Source organism: Neophocaena asiaeorientalis, unplaced genomic scaffold, assembly GCF_003031525.2.
Source record: "Neophocaena asiaeorientalis asiaeorientalis breed wild unplaced genomic scaffold, Neophocaena_asiaeorientalis_V1.1 scaffold409, whole genome shotgun sequence".
In the NCBI taxonomy this organism is placed as follows: domain Eukaryota; kingdom Metazoa; phylum Chordata; class Mammalia; order Artiodactyla; family Phocoenidae; genus Neophocaena; species Neophocaena asiaeorientalis.
The window spans coordinates 231,474-254,138 of record NW_020175208.1 but is presented as its reverse complement, the minus strand read 5'-3'; the positions used below and the strand labels follow the sequence as shown (position 1 = coordinate 254,138).

Below are 22,665 nucleotides of genomic sequence, written 5' to 3'. Positions count from 1 at the left end.
GCACCTATTTAAACCAAGTGCATTTTAAACAAATACCTTTCCCTTTTGATATCCTGGAGATTCCCTAGAGAGCCAGCAGCTGGGAAATGTTTTATTCCTTTTCGAGTGACTGTTGATGATAATAGGCCAGTCTCATCACAAGGCTCCTGGCCATGTGTGGACTTCCCTGGGCAGGGCTGGCTCTGCTGACGAGCCATTTTTCATGTGCTCGTCTCCAGTGTCAGACTGCTTGGGCACAAATCTGGCCCTGCCTCTTACTAATCATACATGCCTGGGCAAGTTACTTGACCTCTCTGAGCCTCGGTTTCATCATCTTTAAAATGTGGATTAACATTAGAACCTGCTCTGTGGGGTGGCTGTGGGCATTTATAAATTCTTATCAAGTGCAAGCACGGACCCTGCACATACTAAGTACTCAGTGTTATTATTAAGACTGGCCTGGTATCTAGACTCCAAAGGCTTCTCATCCAAGAAAGGGAGATTGGTTTCTGAAACAGCAGCTTGCCTTGTGGTTCTCTTTGATGTGAATGTGGGAAATTAACTATTTCCAGGCAGGCAGAAGGCTGGTCTTCCTGCCATTGGTGAGACTTTCCCCTCGGTTTACCAGTCTGTAAACAGACCTGATCAAAGAGATTTAGCGTGTCTACACATTTATTCCTCCACAGCCTGCAGGCCTTGCTGCCCCAGGTCCACTGGATTAATGACACTATGACTTTGGTAGCGTGAGAGTCCGGCACCCCCTCGTCACAGCAGGCCCCATTCAGATGGGTTATGTTGGTGCTGATGCTCAGGCCCTCCGTGTCAGCCAACAACTCCAAGTACTTCATAACAATGGCAGCACTTCCTCCCCTTCTGCTGGTTGATTCCACCAGCTTTGGCAACTTACGGGAGGGCAGCTCAGTGTGGTACCCTGGGGGGTAGGGAGGGCAAGTGTGCTGAGGTCAAACCAGAATCTCCCAGCTGCCTCCTGAGCTCAGCAAACAGGGACTTGAGGTCACTTCTCTGAGCCTCAAAGGCATGCTGGAGTCACATGAGTCAGCACATGTAGAAGGACCTTAACAGTCAGTGGGCAGGGCCAGGCCAGGGCAGGGGAGGTGTGGAAAATTTAAGGAAGCACTCACACTTGCATAATCCTGAGTGTGATGAAGTTTGCCCCTAGGCACCTTACCTGCCTCGCCCTGAGTCCAGCCCAGCCAGCCAGGACTCTGGGCTTTAGATTGAGAGCCTAGTTGCTGCTACAGTTGTTTCCCTACTTAACACCCTTCAACAGCGCCCCAGCAGTACTGCCCCAGTAGCAGTAGTTGTAATGTGCTCTCTATCATTACTAATATCAACAATAACAGCTAACATCGATTGACTACCTGGCAGCATTCTAAGCACTTCATAGGTACTAACTCACTTAGTCCTTACGAGAATTCCATTATTACCCCCGTTTGCAGGTAAGGAAAGTAAGGCACAGAGAAGCTAAGGAATATGCCCAACAGGACACAGCTGGTAAGTGGTACCAAGCCAGGAATTGATCCCAGGTAGTCAGATTCTAGACTCTAAGCTCTTCACCACTACACAAAGCTGCTAAGATATGCTGGTCCCACTGGGTGAAGCCCAAACTCCATGGCAGCAGCCAAGCCCCTTCCTGGCCTGGCCCCTTCCCCGGTCTCCAGCCTCCTCTACCCACATTTCCTTGCCCTCTGGCCAAACCAAACTCCCTGGAGTGGCTATAAGGAAGCTGTCGTCTTCACACCTGTGACTTTGTCGCTGCCGTTCTCTCTACCTATCCTTCTGACACCTGTTTCTCTATAGGCAAACTCCTTATTCATTTTTCTAGACCCATCTTCAGTTTCCTCCGTGAAATCTTCCTTGACCACCCCCAGACAGTTAATGGCTGACCTCAGCATCTTCAGAGTACCTTGACCTTTCTTGGTGCCCTCAAATTGCTGACTAACTGATGGGGTCTGATGGAGTAGACAGACAGGCAAACGTACATTCAACTTCTGTGAATTCCGCAATTGCCTCCTGCAGGGAGTAGGCGGGAGAAATCATGCAAATGGTGTGAGTGTCCCCACGGGGTGGATGCAGGGTGGAAGGGTGAATTGCCAGCCCTTCTGCTGGTGTCCCTTCCTCCAGCTCTCATGATATGTGCATCCAGAATTTAACAAATTGGATTTTGCAAACCTGGTCCCTAAAATCAATTCAGTGCTTTATCTGGTGCTCAGTCTGAGAAGCAGGGATCTGCTCCATGGGGGAGCAGACACCAGCCACAGCCCCATGGACTCCTTGAGAGAGCGATGTGGGTCTGCAGTGTGACGTCTTCCTGAGAGAGGACAGGGCTATTTCCCTGAAAGTGATTATCTCCTTATGGGCTTGCTTTGGAATCTGACTCCCACGCAGACTGTGACTGATCGGCCACGCTGATTCACAATCGTACTGCTTTGTTCCTGAGTCTGAGTCCTCGACATCCTGGGAATTCGTCCCTTGGGTCTTCATATGTATTTCCTGGTGCCCAGGCTGTGTCCAGTCCCTGGCTGGGAGCTATTCTGCTCATCTTCGTTGGGCAGAGAGAGTGGATGAGGGCAGAGTGTCCCAGGAAACCACACCCAGCTTTGAGGCAGCAGGTTCTGACCCATCTAAGAAACTGTAAATTACATTTGTCAGTCTTTTAACCTGTATTGGACACATCTGGGAACAGATAACTTCCTGGTGAATCCCCTTCCTTGCATTTACTTCCCTTACAAAGACATAGGATGGCGGGGAAAAGGAATAACAGGACGTTTGTACAATATCCTGTGATATGCGAATAATGAATGGTGATTAAAACAATTGGAAATTCCCGCCCGAGAAGCCGCTGGTGAGGCAGAAACACCAGCAGAAACTAACCGAGGCATCCTAATAAAGAGAGGTCGGAAGGCAGGAGAGCTGAAGATGAGAGCTATGACTCATGTGCCCACGTGTGGTGCCTGCAAGCTCTCCAGCCCGACAGCCCTTGCGCTGCTAATGTGAGGGTCACCTTGGATTTCTTTCAGCCTGTGAGATCTCAAAATCATGCCAGAATCTGGAGCTTTGGGTTTCTGGGAACTTGGGTAATAGGTCTTCCAAAACACCAGACCAATGAAATACCAAGTTCCTAGGGAAACAAAAGAAAGAGTTGCTGAAGAAGAAAACGCCCATCCATTTTCTTTAAATTACAGTACATTTATCAAGCACTCAGATGTGCCAGCCCGACTGGAGGGGTAGGGATGGGGTGGCAGGAGGCTAAGATTTATTCTACAGTGTTGGAATTTTCAGTTTCAAGGGATGATTAATGGTGGTGAGTGGGGAAGAGGGGGAAAATGTGCAACCAAGATGTCGTTCTCAAACTCTAAGCATTTGTGATAAATAAGTTATAAGTGATTTTACTCAAGCAGTGGGGGGGGTCTCTCTGCTACTTTTATTACAGTAGAATAAGTGCCTCTAGTGGGGGCTCGGTAAGGAGGGTCCAGATTTCAAGTGTATACGTGGTCGAATCATTATCTTCTCATTCTGGCTCTCCCCCTCCAGCTGGTATATTTATCATTGAGAATGAGGAGGGATAGTTGAAAATGAAAGTCCAGTGGATGATGTAGCCGTGGCTGTGACCCTAGGAAACAGCATGTAATATAAATGGTCTCCTGCTGCAAAGGTGGATAAGCCCTTTAGTGTTCCCTGGGCTCTGAGCCAGGTGGGCATTCTCTGGTATGAGGCACTGAAGGAGAGATATGAACTGTGGCCTGATCGTAGAACATACTGGGTTGGTCATCTCAAAGTCAGAGCAAAGAAACATGGTAAAATGTTAAAAGTCTACCCCTACGTGAGTCATTTAACCCTTACAAGGCTTCATCTGCTTTGTTTCCAAAAAGAGTTTGGATGAAAATCTGGGTTATTTAGACCCCAAATAAAAAATATAAACAACAGAAGTAGCATTAACAATTCAGGAAGGAAGAATTGGCATATTCAATCATTAGAGTTGGGACGATTGGTTTTCCATCTGGAAAAAAATAGACAAAAGGAATCCCTACCTCCCACCATAGAGGGGAAAAAAAAAGTGGTTCCGATACAGATTCCCAGGTCCCATGTTGGGCCTACTGTAACTTAGAACTTCATCATATTTAAAGCCCTCCACAGACCACTTAGAAACCACTAGTCTGGACTACTAACTCCCCGGGGGCAGGAACTCCAGGGCTTTTTTTGACATTAAATCTTGCACCCTGGATGATCCCTGGAACATAATATGAACCCGGAAAGTGTTTGAATGAATAGAAGATTTCAGATTCTAAAAGAAAAAAAATGAATTTTTAAAAAAGATTGTACATTTTTCTTTGGCTGTCATTGATAATGGAATAGATTGTCATATATGCAGAATTATTTGGGATACTGACCTGGCTGAAAACAGGAGAGAAGAACTGAACGGAGAAATTTTAGTAAGATCAGCCTTTTCTTCTCAAAATCTAATTTACAGCTATTTGAAATTATTACACATACCTTGGGAGAAACTAGGCCCACCTCAAAATATTATTAAACCATATTTTAACTGTGGTCATGATTATTCCTTTTTTCATTTATTAAGTGCCACGTTGTGTAGAAATACAATCTTTCTAGCACAAGTTTTTTTCCCTTCTTTTTTATTTATTAAGGTGTAACTTAAACATAATAAACTTCACCAATTTTAAGTGCACAGTTTTGCTGAATTGTGGCATTTGTGTACAACCTATAATCACCACCATGGTCAAGATACAGAATGGTTTTCTCATCCTGCAAAGTCTCCTCTGCCCCTTTGTATTCCATCCCCTCCCCCCACCTCCATCCTTAGGGAACCGCTGATCTGTTTAGGGTCTAACGCTCAATTAAAATAACAGTAATATATACACTACCAAACGTAAAATAGATAGCTAGTGGGAAGCAGCCGCATAGCACAGGGAGATCAGCTCGGTGCACTGTGACCACCTAGAGGGGTGGGATAGGGAGGGTGGGAAGGAGGGAGACACAAGAGGGAAGAGATATGGGAACATATGTATATGTATAACTGATTCATTTTGTTATAAAGCAGAAACTAACATACCATTGTAAAGCAATTATACTCCAATAAAGATGTTAAAAAAAAAATAACAGTAATCCGGACTTCCCTGGTGGTCCAGTGGTTAGGACCCTGCGCTTCCACTGCAGGGGCCCGGGTTCAATCCCTGGTCAGGGAACGAAGATCCTGCAAGCCATGAGGTACAGCCAAAAATAAAGTAACAGTAATCATAATTGTAGAATCAGGAACTTTAAAATATTTTTGCCAAAGAGGAGAAATGACAAAGAAATTGGTAACCTAGCCAGCCAGGCTGCAACCCCGAGATGGATTACAGCTTCACTTGACAGTGAATTAGTCCCCCTGGAGACCCAGGGTTGGAGGCCACGGGAGAGCGTGCCGAGCCTTCAGAGACCCGGTACCCCAATAATTTTTTACAGATAACATGGTAAGACCTTTTTTATGATTACAGAAAGAGAACGCAAGGGTTGACATACTCAGCTCGGATATACATCTGACAACTGGGTTTCTGAACATGCATCTGGACTCATTTTTAATCTGGTATCTTAAAAGAACCCCTGGGCTTTCCGATCTTTCTCAGAAGATTCTTAGTGACCATGCTGCTTGAAGATGAAGCATTCAAGTAAAGAAACTTCTGCCTCAGAGGATGTTTTCTTTCTCTGAGGCTATTAATTAAAAAGCTCAGAGTCCCTGGTTCCCACCAAGATTTATAGCCCAAACTGAAACACAGGAATGGTAGTAAGTCTATGAGAAACTAAATGCGGCAAAGACAAGAATGTGGAGATTTTGTATGGTGCTCTTGGGAGGGTCATCAGTTCTGCTTCCATGTGGGCACCAGGCACTGTTTGGGTCCTGAGACTACCACTGAAAAAGACAGGCAAATTCCTGCTGCCTTCCTGTAGGCAGCAACTCGCATTCTGATACTGGGAGGTGGGAACAAATAACACGGATCCTCTCAGAGAAGAGAGCAGGGATGAAGGGAAAGCAGGTACAGGATGGCTGGGGTAGGGGTGGGGTGAGCATTTTGGGTAGCTGTTCGGGGAAGACTGCTCTGAGGAGGTGATCTTTGAGCTGAGACCCAAATAATAAAATGGAGCCAGCTATTGCTAGAGAAAGAGCATTTTAGAAATCAGGACCAGTACATGCAAAGGCCCTGAGGTTGGTATGTTCAAGAAAGAAGGCAAAGATGGCCCGAGCACAGTGACCAAGATGGAGAGGGGTACAAGCTGAGGTTAGAGAGATAAGAAGTCTTGCTCCAAAAATGCAAACATGAGCCCTCTTGGAAACAAAGTCACGAAGCCAGCTGTGCTGGTGCCCCTGTGCTCTGAGAGATGTGTCACTGCTGGGCCGTAGTTGAGAATGCTTACATTTGCAAAATCGCTTCTTATTTCCTCGGATACTGATGATAGATGAGCTGGCAGGGAAGGTAGAGCTTTTCTAGCCCAATCCCCTCATTTTACAAATGAGGGAACAGAGGCCCAAAGAGGGTAAAGTTCTTCCCTCATGACCCGGAGGAAATTTTTGCATTTCATTATCACAGGTTGAGAGATCAATTTCCACCCTATATAAAGAGCTGCTGGCTTGCCGCTCTGGTGCAGAGTGAATGGTGGGGGAGAGGGGAACAAGAGGAGGTTGACAAAAATCCAAACGCTTGATCGCACACAGCAGCTAGGCTGTGGGAACACAGGCACGCCCAGGCACTGAGTGGGAGGAGAAGTGAGTACAGCTCTCGAGCAGGCTAGTAGTTCTGGTAAAATGAAAGCACGAGGTTGGTCAAAAACTGGAAAGAACTCAAATGTCACTGAACAGGTGCCTGGATAAATGAATTGCAGTCTTTCCAGACAATGGAATACTACTCAGCAATAAAAGGGAGCAAACTGCTGATCCATGCAGTTGGCTCTCAAACACGCTGAGCAGAAGCAGCCAGGTACGAGAGGGAGTAAGTAAGCACACCGTTTTGCAGGAAGGTCTAAGTCAGGCAAAGCTAATTTACAGTTTTCTGGGGCCAGGAGTGGAGCTCGACTGCAAAGGGCACTGAGGGAACTTTTGGGGGTAATGGATATCTTTATATCTTGATTGTGGTGGTGTACGTGTGTACACACATTTGTCAAAACTCTTAAGTAGGTCCTTTTATAATGTATGTAAATTATATCAATAAACTTGATTCTAAAAATCTTTTAAAGGAAGGGAAAAAGTAAAGCTTTTGGTTAAATTGCTATTTACGGGCTAAACAATTACCAAGCACCTCCATGTACAAGGCGCCATAACAGGTGCTGACCAGCTGTTGGTGCAGAACACGGTGGGACAGAGGCACCGACGCCAGCCCCTCTCTGCGAACCCCATGATTCCCTCCGCCAGACAACTGGCCTCCCATCCTCTGCTCCCAGCCCATCAGCCACCCAGAGACCACAATCAGAACCCAAGTCAGGGAAGGGACCGTGGCTACTTAGAGGAAAAGTAGCTCTTCCTTTTGGTCTGAGAGGACCTAAAAATCCATAAAGCAAAAGGAAGGGGAAGGAGATTGGGCTTGTTTGTGAATCAGGGCCCCATCCCGACTGGTGTGCACCCACCCCTCTGTTTAGTAACCAACCTCCATCTCTCTTGCTTGATAATGTTTGTTCAAATAATTTTGCTGAGCCCCAGTCTGAGGTATTAGCATTGTTTGGCTTTAACTTTCCACGTTCATTGACACAATATGTTTGTATCTAATTTCTGCAAGTTTTCCCGGCCTCCACTACTGCATGTATGTGTGAACAGGGCATATGAAGTGGCCTGGGCAGGGGACAGCAGCTCTTTACAGATAAGCATGTCTCTCTACAGAAAGATGGTTTCTGTGTGTGGACTTTCACCTACAGTCATATTGTGAAGAGATGTGGCAGTTTCTCTATTTAATATTGCACAGATGGGTATCTGAAAACATACTGCTCCAGACACCTAGGATGTGGTGTAGTGTTTTTAAGTTTTAGAAAAATTAATCAGCCAAATAAGAGATGCGTGTCAATGCCCAGCCCTCAGTGGCTGGGTTCTTGCCCACAGGTGAGGATAATACTTTCATTGTGTATCATCCCACTTCTCAGACCTGGGGGAAGGAACAAAGGGGTCAAGGAGGTCATCCTCCTGGACCAACTGAGGGGACGGCAGCAGGTTAGCAACCCTAAATCATCCTTTTCACTCCATTTTTCTTTCTTCCTTCAGAAACTTACGAGATTGCTCTGCCACATGGAAGCAACATTACAGTCCTCATAAAGCCTGCGGCCCCAACTCTGCCAGCGAACCGATGTGAGATCATTTCTAAAAGACAGGTAACCCCATTGTCCATCAAAGCCGGAGAGACAGCAGTCTTTTCCTTTAGCTGCCAGCATCCAGAGAATCACTTTGTTATCGAGATCCAGAAGAATATTGGTAAGTATGCACTCATGGACTGTTTGGCCTCCCTGCCTCTCTTTCACACGCTAAGCCAGCCTCTACTGCTAAGGAGGTGAGATCTGTTCTGAAACTCCACACTCTCTTTAGCTTTTATGTGGCCATTCACAGTTCTAAGTGCTTTACATGGTTTCAGTTTTTTAATCCTCAGAGCAGCCCTAGGAGAAGTTCTCAAAGAAAGTAACTTGCCTAAGATGGCACAGCTGGTGTGTAGCAGCAAGATGGGAGCCCAAGTATTCTGGATCCAGAGTCTTTGCCTGTAACCACTATGCCACACTGTTTTGTAACAGAGCTACGGATTCTCAGGTGATGCTCTGTCTGATGTGCTAAAAACATCTGGCTGAGCAGGAGCAAAAGTCAAGGGAGTTGGAGGACAGAAGAATTGGAAGGTTGAGAAGATAAGAGTGGGGAAATGGGTCCACAAGGCACAATGGGAAAAAACAGCAGCTTTGCAGGCTGAGGGAGCTGGGTTTGACTTCAAGTGCCAGGGCTACTGATCATGTGGCCTGATCGCATGGCTTCATATGAGTTATTTAACTGCTCTGTGATTTAGTTTTCTGGTCTGTAATATAAGAATCATTGTACCAACCGATAGGGGTGTTTTGAGGAAGAAATAAAATTATGGATTGAGAGTGCATGACACACCAGAATTCAACAAACTACAGATATCTGGTATTGTTAATCATAATTTGAGATAGAAGATTGACATAAGACACAATAATCAGGCAGAAAGAATTAAAGGTATACTTTCCCAATCATTTTAAGGTGGCATGCTAACTAGGAACTAACAGATATATCAGTAACAGTGAGAACACTATTTTGATCTCATCAAAGCCATGCTCAGAAAACTTCACCTTTAACTGAAAATAAATGAATTGGCAATAGATCATGGGAGAAGAAAAAGGATAAGATAAACCTTAAGAAGAAGGAATTCATAAAAATAAAAGGAGAAATTAAAGTACTTAAAACCAGTTTTAGGGCTTCCCTGGTGGCGCAGTGGTTGAGAGTCCACCTGCCGATGCAGGGGACACAGGTTCGTGCCCTGGTCTGGGAAGATCCCACATGCCGCGGAGCGGCTGGGCCCGTGAGCCATGGCCGCTGAGCCTGCGCTTCCGGAGCCTGTGCTCCACAATGGGAGAGGCTACAACAGTGAGAGGCCCGCATATACCGCAAAAAACAAAACAAAGCAAAACAAAAACAGTTTTAAAAACTGTGTTTGATAACTAAAACCAAGACCTGGTTCTGTGTAAAGACCAATTAAATAAACAAACTCTGACTAGTCTCCTGGAAAAAATAAAGAGAAATTACAGATATACAGCATTGAATGTATAAATGTGGGTTTAATGACATATACAAAGCAGATTGCTAAAATTGTAAGAGACTATGATAATAAATATGAAAATCTGAATGACAGGATGATTTTCAGGGAAAATTTAATGAGCCAGATTGACTCAAAGAAAGGGAGGAAACCTGAATAAGTAAATAACCAAGGAGGAGATTGGAAAAATTGTCCAGTGTGAAGGAGAACAGGGTTTGGGTTAGTTAGAGATGGTTTCATAGAGTAGTCCTATAAAACTCCAAGTAGCAGATAATTTCTATGATATTTAAACCATTCTAGAGGTAGGTTGACAAACCTTTTCTGTAAAAGACCAGAGAGTAAATATCTTAGGCATTATGTGCCAGATGATCTCTGTCACAACTCCTCAGCTCTGCCATTACAGCACAAAATCAACCGTAGACAATAGGTAAACAAATGGGCAATGAATATCCCACATTTATTTACAAGAACAGGTGTTTGGCTTGATTTGGCCATTTGCCAAACCCTAGTCTAGAGCACTGAAAGAGGTAAAGGTTCACAGTTCATTTTATAAGGCTCTTACCACCCTGATGTCAAAATCTTCCACCACATAAAAAAGAAGACCACAGACCAATCTCTTATGAATATACATACATGCCCAAAAAATCCTAAGTAAAATATAAATACATCAAACCCAAAAAATTGCATTAAAAGACGAACACAAGAGCAGGAGAGCTTATTGGAAGATGGAAGTTTAACGTACTGCTCTGTGTGATTAGGTGAAAGGGAAGAAACTGCATTTGATCATCTTAATAGATGGTCTTAAATGTTTTTAATAAAATGCTCTTAGTAAACCAGAAATAGAGGGATGTTTTCTTAATCCAATAAATTGTATCTATCAAAAACTGATAACAGGGACTTCCCTGGTGGCACAGTGGTTAAGAATCCGCCTGCCAATGCAGGGACACGGGTTCGAGCCCTGGTCTGGGAAGATCCCATATGCCAGAGAGCCACTGAGCCTGTGCTCTAGAGCCCGTGAGCCACAACTACTGAAGCCCATGCACCTAGAGCCCATGCTCCGCAACAAGAGAAGCCACTGCAATGAGAAACCTGCATACCGCGACAAAGAATAGCCCCTGCTCGCCACAACCAGAGAAAGCCCGCACACAACGAAGACCCAGCGCAGCCAAAAATAAATAAATAAATAAATAAATAAAGACTCCATGCTTCCACTGCAGGGGACATGGGTTCGATCCCTGGTGGGGAAAGTTCTGCATGCCTTGCGGTGCGGCCAGGAAAAAAAAACTGATAGCAAATATATTTAACAGCCAGACATAGAAGTGTTACCAATAAATCAAGGAACAACATAAGGATTCTCACCATGCATGTTTTTGGTCACCATTATTCAAAAGTTCTAGTTAAGTATTTAATCTTAATAAATACATAGAATATATATGAAGCAAAATGTACAATCTTACTGAAAGACCAAAGAGAAGATGTAAATAAATGGAGAGATATACCATGTTACTTGATGAAAATCTCAGTATTTTTTAAGTGTCATTTCTCCCCCAGATTAATTTATGAGTTTAAGTCAATTACAATTAAAATCTCAATGAAGCTTTTACAGAGTTGAGAAGACTATTGATATACTTAAGAATTCAAAGGAATAGTGTGTTGCTATTAAAAAAATGAAGTAAATCTATGTATTTGACATGGAAAGATGCCCCAGGTCATTTTGTTCCATTGAAAACAATGCAGCTTTTAGTAGAATAGTTTGTATAGTTTAATCCCACTTTATTGAATACACATAATCATATGGAGCCCAAAGTCTGGGGGGTTAAACACCAAAATGCTAGCCTTATATTATTTCTATAGTGAGTAGGGGAGGGGAACAGGTGACATTCATTGTCTTTTTTCTGTTCTTCTGTAGTGTCATTTTTTTTACAAGCATGCATTACTTTTACAACCAATTAAGCCAAGAAAGTGACTGCCATCTTGAAAAAGGAGAAGGGTAATGGGACTTCCCTGGTGGTCCAGTGGTTAAGACTCGACCCTCCCAATGCAGGGTGCCTGGATTTGATCCCTGGTCAGGGAACTAGATCCCACATGCCACAACTAAGAGTTTGCATGCCGCAACTAAAAGATCCCGCATGCCGCAACAAAGATCCCACGTGCCGCAACTAAGACCCGGCGCAGCCAAATAAATAAATAAACATTATTTTTTTAAAAAAGGAAAAGGGTACCACAATCTTATCTCACAAGACACATCTCACAAGACCAGTCTCACACACAGACCACACACAGTTTACCATATAATAAAAACCCATGCTCACAATTTTTGAAAATGTTTTGAAAATAAAAATTTTAGATTATAAATCTAGACACTGGAATCAAGTTCAGTGTTCTGCTTGCCTCTTGTTTTTAAAAACCTTTCCTGAATAAACATTCTGAAAGTGTCAAAGTTTAGCCCCTCTGCAGTCATCCCTTCTTTTTTTTTAATTATTATTTTTTAAAATTTTATTTTATATTAGAGTATAACTGATTTACAATGTCATCCCTTCTTGAATGGCCCCGTTAAAGCTAATGAAAGTTGAAGTCTGTGCTGGGGAAAATGAGGTGTGAATCGCTTCAGAAATTACACTTCTCCATCCTCTGGGTAGGAATCATTTTAGTTATTTAACATTTTTGCACTGGACGGGGAGCAGAAAACTTGGAGGCATGCCCATCATTTTGACTACTCTTACTTGTGTATCCATTCTGAAAACAAAGCTCTTAGCAACAAATTAAAAAGTGCTTGCACAACCTGACACCGTCAGGGTCTCATGGCTGGTGGCAGAGCCATGGCTGAGAGACGGGCCTTTTTGACTCCCGGTACTTGGTACGGAATTAAATCAGAGTCGCTTGGGTGGCCCAGGCATGTGTATTTTTTAAACGTCCTCCAAGTGAGTCTAGTGTGGAACCAGAGCTGTGAACCACTGCCTTAGTGGGGGTAAGTGATCCCACAAGAACACAGAACCCAGTAGGGAACATGGGAAGTGTAGTTGAAAAGTTATGAAAGAGATGGCTTGATAGAAACAATGAAGTTTCCACGAGCTCCAAAAAATAGGTACTATCCTTACCTACACACAAAATATAATTTTAGCTGCATTTGTCACCTTGTTATCTAACCTTGTTTTATTGGTTAAACAACGCAGTGCATTGGCAAGAACAGAAGTCGACCAAACACAGCCTGGGCTTTTGTCCCAGGGGCGTGTGCACTGCGAGCGCCACACGACTCACCCAGACTCCAGGACTGCTTTGCAAAAATTAGAGTTTTGACGTGATGACCTCAGAGGTCCTAGACAGCTCTGAAATTCTCCCATAATTCTATTTCGAGTTGGCAGTAGTTTCAAATACTCCACTGGAGCAGCAATAAAGACTTGCAGATTATCATTACAGTGGCCAAAGTCCATTGCACTTTTCAGATTCCCTGCTGGAGACAACAAAATCCTCACTATTAGGCTGCCTGCTTTCTCTTCGTGCCTCCCTGATAGCAACGTTTCTCCCTTTGTTTTAAAAAGGCTTAGGAAACAAAGTACGTCAAAGGATGTCATTAAGTGTTAGCCTTTGGGAAAAAAAAATTCAACTGCAGTGGTAATGAAACACCAGCATTAAAGCCAGGAGGCAAGAAGATGACCTTGCCTCCAGGTTCCAGCCATTAAGGGGCTGTACATTCAGAGCGTACTCAGTCTGTTGATGAGTGTGTTGATGGAAAAACCAGTTTTAAAAGGTAGAGCTTGTCGCAGCACCCTAAAAATTGAGAAATCATGACTCTTTCGGTATAGAGGAAGTAGGATATGTATCCCAAAGCACAGGCTCCACTGCAAAGGGCCTCCCTCTGGCTTCCAGTAGGGCCTGGGCAGAGATCCACCAACTGGACTAGCTTAATCTGGAAAACAGTGCGGGTCCCCCCTCCCCGACCCGTGCTATCCCAAAAGTAGAGTGTTCCTATGACATTTTTCACAAGTCAAAATGGCGTTAAGTCAAAGAAGGAATTACCTTAGGACACATCTTGCTAACGGATGTGTAAAGTAATTTGAAAAAAAGCACAAATGCTCACGGACAGAGTTCAGAGCTGTAGCAGCGTGATGCTGAGATGCTGTGTTGTTCCTGGGGAAGGAGCTTGGCGGTGCCACTCTCGGGGTACCCACTGCCTCTGTAATGGCTCCCTGCAAAACAAACACTGAATGCTCTTTACGCTTTCCACCTTTTTTCATAAATGCAAAAATTCTCTTTGGATTTATTTTGGTTAGGGGAAACAAGTACCAATGCAAGTCTTTCATAAAAGCAAAGTGGAATAAAGCGAACGTTCAAAAAGCAGGGGAGGACTTCCCTGGTGGCGCAGTGGTTGAGAATCCGCCTGCTGTAAAAAAAAAAAAAAAAAAAAAAAGCAGGGGAAACTTGTAGTTAGGAGGTGACTTGGGTCTGGTTCCCTAGAAGCAGAGCCTGACATGGGGATTCTTGTCTTTACGTCATGAATCAAGAGAGTGCCCTGGGCTTCCCTGGTGGCGCAGTGGTTGAGAGTCCGCCTGCCAATGCAGGGGACACGGGTTCGTGCCCCGGTCCGGGAAGATCCCACATGCCATGGAGCGGCTGGGCCCGTGAGCCATGGCCGCTGGGCCTGCGCGTCCGGAGCCTGTGCTCCGCGATGGGAGAGGCCACAACAGTGAGAGGCCTGCGTACCGCAAAAAAAAAAAAAAAAAAAAAAAAAAAAAAGAGAGTGCCCTGAGAAACCTGTGAAGTGAGGAAAGCAGGGTAGAATGAGGACAGCAAGGAAAAGATGTGGTTTTAGCTGCAGGCTGATCTGGAGCTTGAGTGACAATTGCCAGGCTGTGTCATGTGAATCAAGGATGTCAGGCTTTTCACTCCTGGGTTGGCAGTGATTGGCTGTGGGTTGACACTCCCTGCTGGGATGGGAATCAGGGGCAGGGAAACCTCTCAGGCTTTTCTGCCCCAAGGCAGCTCCCTCCAGCCAAGGCACTTCCCCAGAGAGGGATGCATCCGTGAGCCATTGGCAGCCAACTTTCATGTAGCCAGGAGATGGGTGGGCCCCCCAGAAAACCCCCCCTCCAAAGAGTTCACTACAGGGGCTGAAGAGGGGCAGTGAATGGCCCAGTAGCGTTTGTGACCAGATTGTTTTGTGACTGTGTTTCAGACTGCATGTCAGGTCCATGTCCTTTTGGAGAGGTTCATCTTCAGCCCTCAATGTCAGTGTTGCCCATCCTCAACAGAACCTTCATCTGGGATGTCAAAGCTAACAAGAACATCGGTCTAGAACTGCAGTTCTCCCTCCCTCGCCTGAGGCAGATCGGGCTGGGGGAGAGCTGCCCGGACGGAGTCACTCACAGCATCAGCAGCCGCGTTGACACCAAGATGGTCAGGATCGGAACCTTCTGCAGCAACGGCACTGTGTCCCGGATCAAAATGCAAGAGGGAGTGAAAATGGCCTTGGCCCTCCCGTGGTTCCACAACAGAAAAGTCTCCGGCTTCAGCATCACAAACCAGTTGTCTATAAAACGTGAGCTCGCCATGCCCTCCCCTCTGTTTGCTGAGGTTGAAACCTACAAAATCACGCTTGCTCTCCATCAGAAATGGTCAGATGTTGGCAATTGTGTGATTCCATCTGAATACCTTAAAGGAAGTCCCACTCTTCTGTAAGCATGTGGGCCAGTCCTGGTGTGAACCCACCCTCCTCTGTTAAGCAAACCAGGTGGTGACTCTTTTGTCCTTTGTATGTGAGGCTTGTTTTCAAGAAATGAAATGGGACTGGCTCTACAGACCTTAGTGACTCTGTTTCTCACGTCTTTTTCCCGTCTTCTGTCTCTTTCACAGTTTCTAGAATTGTATCGGTATGCCAGATACAATTGTATCTGTATGCCAGAGCTGGCCCACAGCAGCTCATGAGTGCCAATTGTTAAGTGTCCTGGAATTTTGTGAGCTGGTATTAAACAGAGCCATTACTAAAAATAAAATTATATAAACTTACAATTAAACAAATTAGTTTAGGAACAAAGGTAATAAGTACTCAAGACTCATTACTTCCTAGTTAATACACTGCATTTTACTGTTTTTGCTTTGAAGTTAGGTCTGTATGGTGAAAATCCTATGTGATGGTGAGAGGGCTGTCCATCTCCTTCCAACTCCACGTTCATCCATCTCCTGTTGGTAGCCTGAAATCAGCTATAGTGGGAGTCTTTACACCAAGGAAGTGGGCAGATGCTACAAATTAAGGCTTTATTTTTTTTCCCCTGCTGGGTTGATTATTAAACATATACTCACACACCACTGATGTATCCTCATTCTCACTGTCTACCTTGAATTGAGTATAAACATGCCATATCCAGACCCAGTGCTCAGGACCTAAGACCCACTTTCACCTCTTCTCTAACCCCTGTCCCCCCACCCATGGATGACCAGGGCAGGGTCTAATCACCTTCTATTCTCTCGTTTGGGTTCCACCCGCAACAGGCCTGTGCATCATCGAATCTGTGTTTGAAGGTGAAGGCTCCGCCACCCTGATGTCTGCCAACTACCCGGACGGCTTCCCCGAGGATGAGCTCATGACATGGCAGTTCATCATCCCCGCGCACCTGCGGGCGAGCGTCTCCTTCCTCCACTTCAGTGTCTCCAACTGCGTGAAGAAGGAGGAGCGGGTTGAGTACTGCATCCCAGGCTCCACCACCAACCCCGAGGTGTTCAGGCTGAAGGACAAGCAGCCTGGGAACATAGCCGGGAACTTCAACCTCTCTCTGCAGGGCTGTGACCAAGATGCCCAAAATCCAGGCATCCTCCGGCTGCAGTTTCAAGTATTGGTCCAACATCCACAAAATGAAAGCAGTAAGCCCCACTTTCCTTCCCCTCCCCCTCCTCCAGTGCCTTCTTTCCTTCCTGGGTAGTCTGCGTGGGCTGAGGTTCCCTTCCTACTTCTTGTCTGTGGCTCTGGCACACTTGGACTCTGGACCCTGTAAGACTTTCAGGAAGTGCGTTGCTAGGCAGTGAGACCAGGTCACTGGTGAATGCCGGGCATACTGTTCCACTTCAGCACAGTAAGAAGCTAAGATGATCTTGCATTCAGGGTGATAAGTTGCTTTTAATGAAGACATTGGAAGGTTACCTTCTAGAGCTCATGTCTTGACTGACCCTACAGTGTGGATCAGGATGTCACCAGCACCGTGAGCAGTGATGGTAACACTTTTATTGTTTGAGTGCCAAGCCCTGCCCTAAGCACACCACTCACATGGTCTCAGCTAATCCTTATTACAGCCTTGCAGGCGAGACAGGAATTACCTTCATTTATTGATGAGAAACCAGAAGTTTCAGAAAGGTTATGGAACTAGCCCAGTATCACACAGCTTGCCAGGAGCAGAACAATCTCAGAACCCAGAGCCTGTGCTTCTGGACCACGCAGAACCCCAGGTTCTGTGAGAATGAGGTTGTGTATCATTATGTATCACTCAGTACACATTTACTGAGATGCCGTGACTACAGCGAGGCTATATGCCCAGGGCACAACACTGAAGGAGGCACCCGCTCTGAGGAGCTCCCTCTCACAGAGGCTCTCACCCTCAGGGTTGTGTCAGTTCAAGGTCAGTCCCCGAGAGTGAGCACCTCCTTAAAACTTACTCTCTGGGTGCCCTTGCCTCATGGAGAGGAGTGGCAGGGATCCTGAGAAAAAGGTACAGGATGAGTTCAGAGTGGCTATTCCTGGGGCTCATCTATGAGCTGGAGTGTGTGAGTTGTGACAGGTGGTCTTGAACCAGGACATCTGTGATGTGTGCTGACGATGGGTTCTGCCCACAGGGTTGATTCTCATCCTTGTTTTTAATATTATTTACTTCCGGGAAGTAGAACCAGGCAGAGAAATTGAGAATGTGAAATGGCATGGCTGATAAATACCTGAAAAGTGACCATGTGGGATCCACTCCCAGGGTTGCCCATCTGACACCGTCTTGGGAGTGCCCACTCGGTACCCACCTGGAGCCCGGCTCCTCAGGAAGCCTCAGTTCCTTCATATCTTGACCCAAGATTCCTTCTAATTCACAATAACCGTGTACAAGGCATAACTTTATATATACATGTGTGTATGTGTATGTGTGTCCACTGACACATTTTGATGACTCTATGTCACAATTTTATCAGAATGTTGAAAACAGCCATGAAGGGATTCAGAAATGGAGTGGCTTTGAGCTTTAGAAGACGCAGGGATTTGTTTATCATCTCAGTCACGGTGAAGTGCTACTGATTAATTCTGTTTCCTGTAACATCAGCTGGGTTGATTTCTAAATATAATCAAATTGTTAAGCATGCTATTACCAGCATCAAGAAGGATATGGCTTCAGTTTTGAGGTAAATAGTGGTTAACTGCACTTTAGATGTGTTTAGCACTGTCAAGGCTTTACATCAAGCATGGTTCGCATTTTTCTAGGCAAGTGAGTTAACTTGGCCAGCAGAAGTATCTTTACTTAGGCGATGCTGGAGTCCCTGAGAGCTCTGATTTCTGGACATCTCCATCTTGGTCCTCTGAATCCCAACGTGGACCCTAAGTTTCAAGAGATTGCCCAAGGCTGCCAACCCTGTGCACTCACACGTTTGTCTGGTTCTGTAAATATGTGTGGACAGCTTGTTTTGCAGGCAGCATGGCCCAGTGGTTAAAGGCACTTACTCTGGAATTGGCCTGCGTGGATTCGAAATCCTGATTCCCCTACTTACTGTGTGAACCTGGGCAAGTCACTTAACTCCTGTGTGACTCAGTTTATCTTCAAGTAGAGGTAATAGGACTGTCCTCGTAGGGGTGTTGTGAGGAGCAATGAGGTGGCAGTGCCTGGCAGACAGTAAGCGCTCTTTAAATGTTATCCTGCAAGGCTCTAGGTCAAGGAAGGGATACAAAGTTGAAAAAGACACAGCACTGGTCCTTAGACGTTAGCCTGTAATCCAGAAGACAGATGAGACTTATAGGATGCAGGAGGTCACTTCCCATAAGGAGTTTCTTTTTATTTTCTTTTCATATCTTGTTGATTTTATTTTAATAATTGCAATCTGGGTACCCTATTGGTGTAACATTTGGTGTCTACGTGGGTGGCCATTTCTCCACAGGCTCCTCTGGGGATGCAGCGGATAGTTGTAGGTGCCCAGGACCCTATACGCTGTGCATCACTGGGATGGACGGAGTTCTCCAGGGTGGGGCCTCGGTTCCGTGTCAGCCGATTCTGTCATTTTCATTCACTGTCTTCATCAGCTGGTGGTAACAAATGCTGTTGGTCTGGTTTCTCTCTTGTACTTTCTTGCACAGATGATGGATGTTTCAGAGGAAATTTTGGCGGGCATCTCTACCCACTTGGCTCTCTTCCACACCTTGGCACTGTCTCTGCACTTGTATTGGCAGGGGTCGTCCCCTCCGTCCTTTCCTCAGTGCTTGTGGTCGGCTATTCCCTGCTTGTGGTTGGTTGTTCTGTGCTTGTAGTTGGTTGTTCCCCAACTGTGGTTGGTTGTTCTGTGCTAGGGGTGGTGGTTCCACGCTTGTGTTTGTTTTGTACTTATGGTTGGTTGGTCCATAGCTGTGTTAAACTCCTAGGGTTTGCCAGCAACTTCAGCCACGCCGAAGCCTCCCAGTGGTCTGCGCCAGGGTTCCTGATCTCCCTACATATACCTTCTCCTAGGCAGTGAGGAGCCACACTCTTCAGCTTTGTTTGGTCATCAGGTCACTGCTCCAGCCAATGGTAGCCCTGGGATGGCTTAGTCATCACAAAACACCCCTCCTAACACCCTGGGGGGTGGTGAGAGGAGAGAGGCGGATGCACAAGGAAATTTCTGTGGGTGATGAATATATTCACTATCTTGATTATGTTGATGTATATACAGGTGTGTATATAGGTTCAAAACTAGGCAAATATACACCTTAGATATGCACAGATTACTGTAATTCAATTATTGCTCAGTAAAGCTGCTTAAAAATTATGTTCTCTGTAAGAAAACAAACAATGTCGGAAAGAAAAGAACAATTTTTGGTGAGGGAGAGTAGTTTATTACTGACATTGTTTAGAAATCCTAGAGCATAGTGACAATAAAAACAAGCCTGGATTTACTCAGATTTATTATTGTTTTAAAATTCTCTGTTCCCCTTTATTCCCTCACAGGGAATGAAATATCCCCACTGCCCTGACCTGGATAGGCCACTGCATGACTCCAAGTCACTTAGCAAGAAGGTGTCCTAATCTCTGTGGGACTTGTGGCCTCCAGACACTGTTACGGAGGCTGGGGTTGGTGATTTTTCTGTACGGCGAGTTTTTGTCCCTTCGGAGGGTCTTTAGTTGTTTACAGCATAAGGTAGGTTACAACACACACCACTAAGAGGTAGATGGCTGGAAGCAAATCATTTGTGTGCCTTTTTGGTGGGTGCCCTGCCACCCTATACACATCATGCCTCTCCTCTGGGCCCCCTCTCCCCAGCCCCAGCAGTAGTGCTGAGCCCTTTTTCCTCCTTGCACAGGAGATAAAGTGTTAAGGGGGAATTTGTCTCAGGTGCTCACTGCTCATCCAGTCCTTATTCCCAATGTCTGGCTGACTTTGGACATTGAAGGACCCAGTCTGGTCCTCTACCTCGAAGGACCCCACCTCCATTCCTTGTCACACACCTGCCTCTTCCTTTCTTTCCTCCCCATCAGCAGAGAACTTGCAGAGACACACACTCATCCCCTGGATGAAGGAGCCTTTCACAAACTGTCAATTTTGTGTTAACCCTCCCTGTTAAAGATTCATTCTCTGTGGTTGGCTAGCTGGGCCATTGGAGACCAGCAGATAGTTCTGGAGTCCCTGGCTTTGCTCTGCAGTTACTGTCTGTACCAGTTGTTACTTGGAGTGGTGGATTTTTCTTGGGTCTCTTGGTCCTGCTCTGGCTGATTTTGATTCATTTTCTTATTCAGACTGTGGCAAGAGACTAATATTGTTGGAGTCTTACTCTCAGGTTTTCTCAAACCCCCTTGAAAGGGTCTTTTTACCTTCATGGCTTTCTTTTGCACCTGGAAAGGCAACAGGGTGAGCCCAGAGTGGCTTTGGTTTGGGGGAGGAGGATGGTGACTGAGTGGGAACGGAGGCTTCATGAGAAGGGGTGTGCATTGAGAAGGGGATTTGTACCCAGCAAGGACAAGTTCAGAGGCTTAGCGGGGGAGTCTTTAGGAAAAAGCAGAGCATGAAGAAGGCATTTTGACATTGCCACTGTCTCTGAACTTGGGTTGACAGGGGCTCTTCTTTCATTCCTTTCTTTGGTGCTGGGAGTGAGTCGTTGTACATGTGTGTGCAGGTCCCCTTGGTCATAGCAGAGCCTCCCATTGCCTACCCAGGGAGACTGCCCTTCTTCTATGTCAATGACCCCTGGACAGTGAGGCTCCACGCCCTTCAGTTTTGCTAGGTCAGCAAACACTATCCCCAGCCAGTGGTGTCTAAGAGTAGGCTTAGACTAGAGAAGGTGCCACTCTTGACACTTCCAGGGTGGGGCATGCTGGGAGGCCTCAAGATTGTGGCTGGAGAAAGGGAGTGTTTCCTCAACACCCTCTAAAGACGTGTCCCAAACTGACCTGCCACCCCTCCTCATCTCCCCATGTTCAGTCCCTGTGGTGCACGTGGCAGGGAAAAGGGGATTCCTCCAAACAATTTCCCACGGCCACCCCCATTCAGTGGTTCATTCTGTTGTCTCCCTCCCCATCACTACCATGTCTCATTTATCCATCTGAATGTCTGTGTCCCACTAAACTCCCAATCAGGCATCTTGTCTTATTCCTCTATTTTCCTGCACTCAGCACAGTTTCCAGCGCATTCCAGGCCCTCCATAAACACTGTCGCACTAATCTCAGGAGGCAGCCTCTTGTCCAAAGTGGCTTGAGAGCCAGATGTACTGCCCAAAGGCACAGCCCCTCAGAAGGGGCAAGGTAGATGGGACACAGTGGGAGCACCAGGAGCCTGGCTGCTGGGGGAAGCAGACAAGGACAAGAGCATCAAAAACAGAGTGGAGGCAGAGCTGGGAGGGTTTCTCAAGCCAAAGAGGGTGGCTGTCACAGCAACCATGCAAAGTCAGAGCCTCAGCAAGGGTGGAAGCAGCTGTCAGAGGCACCCTGACCCCTCAGCATGCACAGTAGGACCTGACTACAGTGGGCCCAGACTGAAAAAAAACAAATTCTGAATGTGGGCAGCAGGCAGATGTTACCTTGTACCTGATTGTCTCTCCCCCCACCCTACTCTCTACTCTCTCTCTCTACTTTGCTGACGATATCAATTTAACTAAAACTAGACCCAGAGGACTCCTGCAGAGAATATCTTTCCATGGCTTGAGCACAAGTGTCCTGTGTCTTAAGATGAGTAATGTACAAGCTGCCCTGGCTGATCTGGCCAGCTGTGACCAGATGTGTGAGCATGGATGGCTTACGTTGCCCAAAACGTGCAGTTCAGCAATGTCAGAGAACTTGATTTACATTTGTCTCCACCCAGCACATCTTGTTTTTCAGTGCTCCATAACGCATGCATGTGGGATCCTCCCAGACCGGGGCACGAACCCGTGTCCCCTGCATCAGCAGGCAGACTGTCAACCACTGCGCCACCAGGGAAGCCCCTCTCATCTTTTTTGATGGTACAATACTACCATGCCATACCTGGCATTATTACCACTCCATTACCTGGAGATAGAAAAAATAATTTTGGTCCTCTTGGAGTTTCATCTAATAGTCACCATAGAGAGAGAACTTTTCTGTTGTCCCACACAGCCTGTCTCTCATTTTCTGATATTATTTCTAAAAGGTTCAAATGGCCCTGCTGATAACGATCATATGAGTTAATAGTAGTCTACCTGTCTATGTTACTCCCTGTAGTGGGAGCA

General features: G+C 45.8%; 1 protein-coding gene and 1 non-coding gene across 2 annotated transcripts in view; both read left to right on the top strand.

Moving 5' to 3' along the window:
• The window catches only part of CDCP1 (CUB domain containing protein 1), a 54,628-nt gene that overhangs the window by 16,332 nt on the left and 15,631 nt on the right, over positions 1–22,665 (top strand). Inside the window, exons 2-4 of the mRNA XM_024765251.1 lie at positions 8,240–8,446; positions 14,959–15,321; positions 16,272–16,640. Of these exons, the coding sequence (XP_024621019.1) occupies positions 8,240–8,446; positions 14,959–15,321; positions 16,272–16,640 (939 nt within the window). The remainder of the gene's footprint in view (positions 1–8,239; positions 8,447–14,958; positions 15,322–16,271; positions 16,641–22,665) is intronic.
• On the top strand, positions 5,133–5,204 carry TRNAG-UCC (transfer RNA glycine (anticodon UCC)). Its single transcript has one exon. It is a non-coding gene; the product is annotated as a tRNA-Gly (tRNA).